The following is a 9,914-nucleotide window of genomic DNA, read 5'->3' on the forward strand; positions in this document are numbered from 1 at the left end:
ATCAAACACACGTACATGATCTTTCCCGTCCGGAGTTGCCGGTATTCAGCCACGGTAATTCGTTCCATTTCGATTCCGAAAACGCACCACACAACGAGCAAAGCAAAAGGCAGACAAGTTCATCATTATTATTTTTCGCATCAACGCATCCCTACATTATCACGGACCGCGAGGACCAGTTTGGGCCTGGAGTGCAGGAAAGGGGAAAAACACAACATGGGACATGGGGAGCGGAAAAAAACCGGATAAAAGCGAAAATCCTCCCCAATCACGTATCCTCGTAAAAGCTAAGCCGTTTTTGGGGAAATTGAGTTAAACAACCCCGCGGGGGCGAACGACGGATGATTGTTGGGTGTTGGGAGGCTAAGGTTAGGCTAACGAACAGTGAACATCAGAAGTAATGTAAGCCCCCGTAGAAGGCATGGTGAGGAGGGCTGTGCGTGAATGTGTGGAGGGTTCTAGAAAGGCAAAAAGGCCAAGTATTCATTCTTATAGCCGCTACCCGTGTGTCAAGAATGGTAATGGTAAGCAATCCAACACTCCCGCAGCCCTACATCGTTGCGTTCCCGGGTGAGGTGATGACTAGGCCATGATTAAGACATCGCTTACCGCCATCGGGCCGGGCACACATACGCCTCGGCCCACCGATAAGGATCTCTTTCAGCCGGGCTTCCGAGCACGCCTTTTTGCCACATTCTAGGGCCGCTCTTCTGTGGGTCAGAAAAGCTGGAGATTGTTGCTTCCTTCCTTCCACAGCCGTTCGCAATCCTTGCCACCATCCCGTCCCAGGAACCTTTCATAGTGGCCACAGGGAAGCAGGCAACCTTTAGGCTGCCGGTGCAGCCAACACGAACGTACGTTCAATCTTCCGCGGGTTCTCCCTCGGGAGTGCTTTTCGCGTACGCTTTCGGGAAAGACGACATGTCACCGGTTGCGTCGACGACGACGACGACGACGCTGCGAGGACAAAAGAGGATACAAAATGACACCGTTTTGTGCTGGGTTCACCCTCACCATTCCGCTGCGGCCGTACCACTTTCTTAATGTCAGTGGGACAAATTTTGAAGATGCATCCATCGTGTGCCGTGCTTTCGTTTTTAAAAACCGACGAATGACATGACGACGCAGCAGCCATTATCGTACACGTTTGCTGCAAACTCCCTTCGATGGCCAACGTGCCCTAGGCAGAGCACGATGCTACGACGATGATGCTATCGTTACTTTCTATTTAGGCAAGCAAACGTGCCACTTTTTAAGCATGATCTCGCCCCCCGCTCCCGGCATCCACTTTCAATGGAGGCGCCTTGTCATTCACTCCCGTGGCATGTGGCTGCGTACGTACCGGTGTGTGTAAGTGTGTGTGTGGTTGGTTGGCTAAGAAATAGAAGTTTCGTCGACCATCTTCTACACAAACACACACACACACATACACCGTGGCATCATGAGCCACGTTCGGGCACGACACTCTTGTCGCAGCCAGCGCGACGATGGCTCAATTTGCATAGATGACTGCGCCAGATAACGTTCTTCTTGCAAGCCAACCAACGGTTCCCCCGGTAGAGGATCCGAGCGGGGAGCCTGGAAGGACATCCATTACATCTACATATATTCCACCCGTGCATGCAGCATATCATAAACCACCGGGAAAACCGGTGGTGCTAGTTTCCCGGAGGGAACTAATTGATAAAAGTTAGCACGGCACTAACGATACCCGAAGTGTCATAGAGGACGTAAATGGAATTATAATCTAGCACCATGGATGTGGATGTCGTTTCGGTGCTATCGCTTTCCCGGCCGGTCGACAGCTCGTCGTCCGTGGAATACCGGGGCCAATGTTAACTAACCGTAGGTCTTTAGACGGTTGATTAAATTTTGAAGGCGAAAATGGTTTGAGGCGGCGGTGTGTCTTCAAAGTGTATTGAAATCAGTTTTGTGAAACGACAAAAGTTGGTTTCATTTATATTTACATTATTATTTTGATTAAAGTTGGTAAAACAAATGTTTCTACCTGGAGGCGAAGCAAAGACCGCAACTAATTTAAATCTTTTATTCCCTCACATTTTCTTCCCTCTAGGATGTTTTATTGATTTAAATTGCCAACCTCCTGCCCCAGAACAAGTGTTAATTTTAACATCTTTATCTAGGGCAATTCAGAAGCTTCTCGCGATTCTCGGAAGTCAATAGCTCAGTTCCGGCGATTCCCAATAACAGTTAATTTCTGATTAAAAATTCCATTACGGCGTTCCAACGGCATCCACAGCTACCACAATCGCAGCCTGGGGAGTCGAAATGCTCGACCCATTAATTCCCCACTGGACCGCCAGCCGATGGGAACCGACCGAAACATAGCACCGAAACACCGACACTTACAGACAGAGACATAGCTTCCGCTTCCGTTCGCCTGGCGCTAATGACTAACCGTGGGGCAAGGAAGCGAAAGGATTCGTCGAGCGCGGGGAAGCGGTGTTTGTGGCGACCGGGGTTTTTCTTCCCTTTCCCCGCTGGAGTGGATCGTTACCGCGGGGCGAAACTTTCGCTATAAATAAGGTCATAAATCAAAATTTAACTTTCACACCTTCCCCAAGCGGCGCAGACGAACGGACTGCTCGATTTTACAACTAGCAGTTGGTGCTTTGGCTCGCCGAATGTTACTCCCTTCGACGAACGACCCGTGTGCACCCGCATGTTGCGGCTCCGAATTGGAAAGCTTCCAATATTTCACGGGGAGAAGTTGAAGCGGTATTTTTGTTTGGCTGTATTTTCCAAAATATACTCCCTTCGGCGTAATTATGTACTTTAAATTAAAAAAATAAACCTTTTCTTGTCCACACCCTTTGCTAGCAGAAGCCGCAAACATCGATCTGAAATATTTTGTTATGTTTTCACATTATTTATTCCAATGAAGTCAGCCTCAAGAATTGTCCCACTAACTTGTACACCACAAATTTCAAACTATACCTACCACGCTGGTAGTCACTGCTAGAATTATGACCGAAATATAACACAGCTTTGCGGTGGTTACATCCATTACATTTCACCTCGTTAGCATACCAAACGACTAGGAAACACAGTAAGGACTGTTGCGAGCGAAAACGGCAAGAGATGCTGAACACAAACCTGACTAACGACCGAAAAAGGCCCAACGTGGCACTCCGGGCTTGCCTTTGAATGGGGCAATAAGCACTTCCGGCGGGGGCACCAACTGTGCTCACCCGAACTATGGTGAATCCTTTGCTCCGGAAAACAACCAAGACCACCACCGTCGAAACCACACGTTCCACACATTAATCAATCCATTTTTTTGAAACCCGGACGAACATAAAGGTGCCGGAAGTGAAGGTACCCGCGGCGGTAGTGACACCCTGTTGTGGCTAAACGACTACTCACCCGATCGGGAGGAAGGAGAGCGGGGTGGGAGTGTCGGCGGCCGGAAGCAGCCGATGGGATTTAGTTTTACTTCACGCTCGGGGTCAAAGGGCGGTAAAGGATTTCACGCTTCCTAGGCAGCCAATTTCTACACCCTCCGCGTTAGGTCAACTACATCGAAACACGTGTGCACTGTCCACATACTGAACCGCAATCGCTTAGACCCACCGGTTTTGCACACCACTAACGACGGTTGGATTATGGGGGTTTCCTTTCCCGGCTTAGGCTTCACGGTCCTTAATTTTTTTTATGTTTATTTCTGACCCCAAAACTTTCGCTTGAAAGTCCACCCGTTTTCTCGTGCGAGAATCCCGCGCGTCAAATACGTAACAGCGCACAAATAGACGCGAACTGGAATGTTCTCCGTCGTTGCGAAAAACAACGGCACGACCCGTACGCGACGAGTTTTCCCACTAGACTGTCGGCCGAGTGTCGTCAACCTACCGCAACCATGTGCAGGATAACGAACGGCGTGGTTTTTCCCGAAGCACAAGCACGCGTAGCATTCCCGGAAGAAACTGTCATCTGTGCAGTAAAAACAACGAGCCGAAGTCCCCTTCTTTAGGGAGGACGATTCTGCGCAGACAGTGCCTTATTGTTTTCATTTGACGAAATATGCAAGCACTGAAACGTTTCCTACTTGAAAAAGTACTTGAAACGTTTTCGAATTGAATTGTTTCAATCCTTCCAAGGATGCAGGAACTTCATGTAACGTTCCGTAGAAGCATGGTTTGTGATTCTTGAAATCGAACAAGTTAAATCAATGGCAGTAGCAGAACTTTTATGTTGCCAATCTGACTAATTGGTCGCCTTGTAGCCACCAGGATTATCCCAGACAAAAATGCAAACAAATCTGCTACCTTATCTCAAATAAAATATCTTTCAAAACATAAAACTATTAATCTAGTGTAACCTGGATTTATGAAAATATTAACAGTCGATTCAAATTTTGTTCATTTCTTTCGAATTGATTTCGTTTCGAGTCAAAGTTCGAACTTAGAAATCTCGTTTATAAACCCAAAATGACAACAAATGCTTAAAACTTCAACGATTGTTTTTGTTGTCGCTTTTCGAAGTTTACGAAATTGATCCCGAGCCGGCAGCGAGAAACCGTGTGTGCATTTTTTATTAGAAAATAAGGGACGATAACGAAATGGTGGACACCAGGAAGGTAAATATATGTTCTTGCACTATTAAACTTCGAGAAATTGTTGAATGCGTGAATTTTAGCAAAATGCATCTGGTCCCAAGCCACGTAAAACCTTGGAAAGTGTGCGTCAACCATCCCATGATGACGACAAAACAATGATTGAGTCTTCTAGCGTCGGGTTAGTCAGCTTCTTCAACATCATGTAATTAATATGTTCCAACTAATCCAAATTATATTTTAGGTCAGTGGAAAGGCAGCATGATAACTCTACCCACAACATTGAAGTGAGCGGTTGTAATTCTACCTTACCGTACACGGATGGAGATGATCTGATTGATACTGATGGTTCAATTTCCGAAGATTGTACTGATGACGATGAACCACTTGTGAAAGAAGCCACACCTGTTTCATATCAGCCAGAGGCACTACCGGTGCCGGCCAACCGATCCAAAAAGACTCCATCGAAGCAGATCGCTACACCAAAAACCCCCCACCAAAAGCAACCACCACAACCATATACGGAAGCAAGTGTTAACAATGAAGTCGAATTTCCCGTTGCCTGCATTCTCATTGCTATTCTCCTAATCGGATGTGGGTATGTAGTCCATTATAAAGTGCAGAAATATTTTACAAAACCACCTGTCATTCACGAAAAGTGTGAGGAATTCTATAACCTCGAAAAAAGTTACACAAATGTCAAAAACACTTTGTGGGATGCGCTTAATGTAAGCTTTAGCCGGGCAAACAATCAGAAGGAACGCCGTGAGCCTGGAACGTTTCTCTTCCTACACGACGGATCGATTGAAATGGTAGATCGTTTTATTGAAACCATAAGCAAAATAACAGCGCATTGCTTCGGCGGAACGAAACCGATCCTGCTAGACCGAAAGTACTTCCAGCGCGCCGACATTCAACGGGATTTTGGCGAGTTTATACCACTGCAAAAGGCCGCTTTGCAGGAGCAAGGTATCATGGTTGTACGCAACTTGGAGAACATACCACCGATGGCAGTACAAGCATTTCACAGCATCTGTGATCCGGAAGAACCGCTAGTGGATAGGGCAGTTATATATTTTACGATGGATACATCGAAAGTCGGTGGACAGATGACTCACGATAGCGGGCGGAGTGCCACAGCCGAGGCAGAAATGTTGTTATATCAAATGTGGAAGAATGTTCTTAAGCCGGAGGTGCTGGGTCCCCTTGTTACACGACTAACCGAAAATGTTTATCGCATCGTTTGAAAAATGTTGGGAGTTTTTATGAAAAGTTTATTTATCTTGGTACTTAATGCGTTGAAAACATAGAATTAATAAAAACCGCTTCAATAATGTATGAGTTTATTATTTTGAATTTGTTTTCGATGAAAATGATTTCTTTCTTCAAAAACTCAACTAAACGATTACATCGCTATACTAATCGTTCGAAAACATAATCATGTTTTTTACTGTTTAGTTTGGTACTGTCATGTTTTGAACTGTCATGTACGTCAAATAAATTTGTTTTTAATGTTTACAAAACATAGCAAGCTGACGCGCATTACAATCTAGCACAAAATCCTGTCCAAGCGATCGAAAAAAGTTTGATTTTCCAATCCACGTTAACACGTAGGACCGAACTAACTTACCATACAACATGTCGAAAGACGGTGAGGCTATTCGCGTCGACAAGGAGCTGGATCTATCCAACGCGGGCCGAGGCGTGTGGCTCGTGAAGGTACCGAAGTATATGGCTAACAAATGGGAAAAAGCGCCGGGCAACATCGAGGTGGGAAAGCTGAAAATTTCCAAACAGGTCGGCCAAAAGGCACAGGTTTCGCTCACGCTGTCCGATGCCGTGATAAGTATCGATCCGTCGGAGGAGATTCCGCGTGACCACCGGCTGGATGTGTCGGTCGTCACCAAACAAACGCTGGGTGTTTTCTCGCACGCCATCACAACCAATCGCGAGGATCCGGTGCCGGAGTGCGAGAAGCAGTACATGGAGGGCCGAATTGTGCAGAAGCTCGAGTGTCGTCCCTACGCCGACAACTGCTACATGAAGATGAAGCTGGAATCGATCCGAAAGGCATCTCAACCGGCCCGGCAGGTGAAATCGCTCGAGAAGATCGTACACAACTACAAACCGGTGTCGGACCACAAGCATAACATCGAGGACCGCGAGCGCAAGAAGGCGGAGGGCAAGAAGAGCCGTGATGACAAAAATGCCGTGCTCGATATGTTGTTCAACGCGTTCGAAAAGCACCAGTATTATAACATCAAGGACCTGGTCAAGATCACACGGCAGCCAATCAGCTATCTGAAGGAAATCCTCAAGGAGGTGTGCGACTACAACATGAAGAACCCGCACAAGAACATGTGGGAGCTGAAGAAGGAGTATCGGCACTACAAAGAGGACGACAAGAAGGACGACGACGCGCCGAAGGACATGTCGGGTAGTGATAGTGACTGATTTGTGATAGCCAGCAAGGTGTCGGATGAAGCGGGATTCTATAGGGTTGATTTGTTGGGCCATCCCGGGTCAACTGATTTAGGATGTTTATTCACCGTTTTTAACTTAAATACAGAAAGGCTAAAGAGCATTTTCCAAACCTGAGTGATTGTTAACTTCCCTCGAGCAACGGAGTAGAAAATGAAGGAAATCGAAAAACATAAGCATTATGCTACCATGCAACCATCGAAAGGGCAATATGTCTAGCAAATAACGAAAAAGTAAATCCTAATTATGGGGGCAATCATAGTAAACTGTTGGCTTGGCAACGCACCAGCTAGCCGTGGATAGTTTTGTGTCCTTTACACGAGGCATTTCATACACACTCACACACGCACACACACAGCGTTGAATTACAAGCATCCTCCATGTGACACGCTTTCGATCCTAAACTTCACCGAAGTTAACGTGTCCGGTCTTTTGTGCATGCTGTTGAGCCTCCGTTTGTCCCTTCAGGAAGCAGTCGCAATCTATACACTTCAGGGTGAACTTGTTCACGTCCGTGTACTGGCGTGAAGACTTGGCTTCTTTGGCTAACTGCTCCGCTTGTAGATACACCAAGTTGTCTTCGATAGGAAAGAGAGTCTTGGGTGGCTCTCCCTAAAATAGATGGAACGGGATACGTTTTTAAACAAACGTACGGTGAAACAAAACATTCACCGTGCCCGCTTTCCAACGGGGAGTGCACACTTACGTTCGTCGATTCCAGGTACAGAGGGTCGTAGTGAATGCCATCGAACAGTAGAAACGCTCGCATTCCGTATTGCTTGTCCTCACCGAACCGGTTGATGATGGCGTTTGTGATGTCGACAACATCGAACTCGATGCCATGGTACGCGGACAGGATCGAAACTTCGATTGCTCCACCCCAGGCCTCGGGCTGCAATATCCAGGCACAGTATTCATCGTTTGGTCGACCAAGGATTCCTTCGTTGTACTCTTGCTTATCCGAATTGACCGTTCCGGCAATGATTTGCCTCATGTACTGGCTATTTTCCGGATCCACCTTCCCTGTGAGCACGAAGCCTGCAGACACGAGATTAAATAACCTAATTAAATCACCAAACTAGGTCGCCACGGATCGATCGAATGGCGATGATGCAAACTTGCTTCCCATTCCCCTCCCACCCCTGCTACGCTTACCGATGCTAGTGAAAAGGCATGAATTGTCCGCCGGGACCACTTTCTTCAACAGAATGCCACAGTTTTCCGTGCCTTGCGCCGCCAGTTCCTTCGCTAGCTTCTCGTCCTGCTCCAGCCGTTTGGCGGCCTCCAGCTGCTTTCGCTCTTCGGCGCTCAACGACTTTTCCTCAACAATCAGCGTATCCCCATTGCTGATGCCTACGGTTGGCAGAGGGTTGGCTTCGTTGGAAAAATCCAGCGGCTTGAACGGGGGGAAACCGAGCACCACGTGCAGCGCATCACCCGGAATGTTGGTCAGCTCGGTGATTCTCGTCTTGAGGTCACCGACGGTCGTTGTCTCTGTCAGCTTGCTCACAATGTGCTGCTGGCCAGATTTGGTTTTTAGCTTCACTGAAAACCCCATCGCAGAGACGCACGGCGAACGAAAGCGAAACAATCGGTAGCTGCGAAACGATGCTATTGACTTGAAATTTTACGAACCTTGCACTGCGCTACACAATTTGTGTCATGTAATTTAGATTCGACCTTCTATCAAGGTTTTTTTCGCCAAGACTTCTGTGTTGTTTTTTTGTGTTTCAGATGTTTTTGGAAAATATAAAAATAATCAACATTGGCGTTTGTTGACGTTCCACGCAGATGTGTCATAGCAAATTTTCTACTTTCTGTTATAATCAAGAAAATTAGTCATCTTGAAAGGTTGTAGCCTGGAGGACATCCGAAAACGATTAATTATTTCATTTTCTGGACTTCTGTGAAGTGTTAAAACATTCTTCACGGGTTATAAATAATAAATAAATACAGGTTTTGATGATAAAACCGCATTCGAACATAATATATCGGGTTATTTGTCAAATTTGACCAATTCTCCCAAGCACCAGTACTGCCATCTAGCGAGTAATTAACAATGGTCGATTTGCCACTTTATTTTGGTTGCCACTTCGCAGTCAGCTGTCAAGTCTGATAAAGAGAGAAAGGTTTCTAGTTGATCAGCAGCGATAAAAACATATTCACTGGTAAATTCGTCGTTTTGTGAAAGAAACTCTGTGTAAGTTTCCCAATAATATCGATTGTGCTTCGTTTTTCTTCCCACCACACAGCCACAATGACCATGCTCGTTGATCCTCGCCGACCGGAAAAGGTGCAGCGCTACAAACCGATCGACTCAGCCAACCAGGGGGCGGGAGTGGGTGATGATTTAATGCCGGATTATATGAATATCCTAGGTTCGTGATCCTGCCCCGTGTCGTGACGGTTCATCGGGTTCTAAACTGTCTTCTTTCATTCCCTCAGGCATGATATTCTCCATGTGCGGACTGATGATGAAGCTGAAATGGTGCGCCTGGCTGGCGCTCTACTGTTCCTGCATTAGTTTCGCTAATTCACGGATTTCAGACGATGCCAAGCAGGTCCTTTCTTCCTTTATGCTGAGCGTCAGCGCCGTCGTGATGTCGTACCTGCAGAACCCGACGCCAATGACACCGCCCTGGCAGTCGTTGTAGGATTTCCCTTGGGGAGAGGTTTCGCGTGTCCAAAGCACATAAATCATCGTATTTGTAAGAAACTGTTTTTTATTAAGATGGAATACAATAATGGGCAGTCTTTATCGACTAAAGAAAGATAATTCGTGTGTAAAGTTGCTTCTCTATTGTCCGAAAACATTTCACATTCTTTAAATACATATCGTGTTACATGTATTCTTTACACT

The 9,914-nt window shown here is 46.4% G+C and overlaps 4 protein-coding genes across 4 annotated transcripts; 3 read left to right on the top strand and 1 right to left on the bottom strand.

Moving 5' to 3' along the window:
* Nucleotides 1–4,579: 4,579 nt before the first annotated feature.
* Nucleotides 4,580–5,820, top strand: LOC131294187 (uncharacterized). Its single transcript, XM_058322232.1, has 3 exons — nt 4,580–4,597; nt 4,657–4,754; nt 4,818–5,820. Exons 1-3 carry the CDS (start codon nt 4,580–4,582, stop codon nt 5,818–5,820), a joined length of 1,119 nt encoding a protein of 372 aa, XP_058178215.1.
* Nucleotides 5,821–6,186: 366 nt separating this feature from the next.
* LOC131282777 (general transcription factor IIF subunit 2) lies at nt 6,187–7,184 on the top strand. The gene has a single exon (XM_058312318.1). It carries the CDS (start codon nt 6,212–6,214, stop codon nt 7,025–7,027), a length of 816 nt encoding a protein of 271 aa, XP_058168301.1. The 5' UTR covers nt 6,187–6,211; the 3' UTR covers nt 7,028–7,184.
* Nucleotides 7,185–7,277: 93 nt separating this feature from the next.
* On the bottom strand, nt 7,278–8,772 carry LOC131282778 (ubiquitin thioesterase OTU1). The gene is made up of 3 exons (XM_058312319.1): nt 8,210–8,772; nt 7,761–8,092; nt 7,278–7,666 (listed from the first exon to the last, which is right to left on the bottom strand). The coding sequence occupies exons 1-3, from the start codon at nt 8,610–8,612 to the stop codon at nt 7,454–7,456; spliced, it is 948 nt and encodes a 315-aa protein (XP_058168302.1). The 5' UTR covers nt 8,613–8,772; the 3' UTR covers nt 7,278–7,453.
* A 511-nt stretch (nt 8,773–9,283) lies between these two features.
* On the top strand, nt 9,284–9,824 carry LOC131281383 (protein Asterix). Its single transcript, XM_058310712.1, has 2 exons — nt 9,284–9,432; nt 9,500–9,824. The coding sequence occupies exons 1-2, from the start codon at nt 9,312–9,314 to the stop codon at nt 9,706–9,708; spliced, it is 330 nt and encodes a 109-aa protein (XP_058166695.1). The 5' UTR covers nt 9,284–9,311; the 3' UTR covers nt 9,709–9,824.
* Nucleotides 9,825–9,914: the final 90 nt, after the last annotated feature.

Source organism: Anopheles ziemanni, chromosome 2 (assembly GCF_943734765.1).
Source record: "Anopheles ziemanni chromosome 2, idAnoZiCoDA_A2_x.2, whole genome shotgun sequence".
Lineage (NCBI taxonomy): Eukaryota > Metazoa > Arthropoda > Insecta > Diptera > Culicidae > Anopheles > Anopheles ziemanni.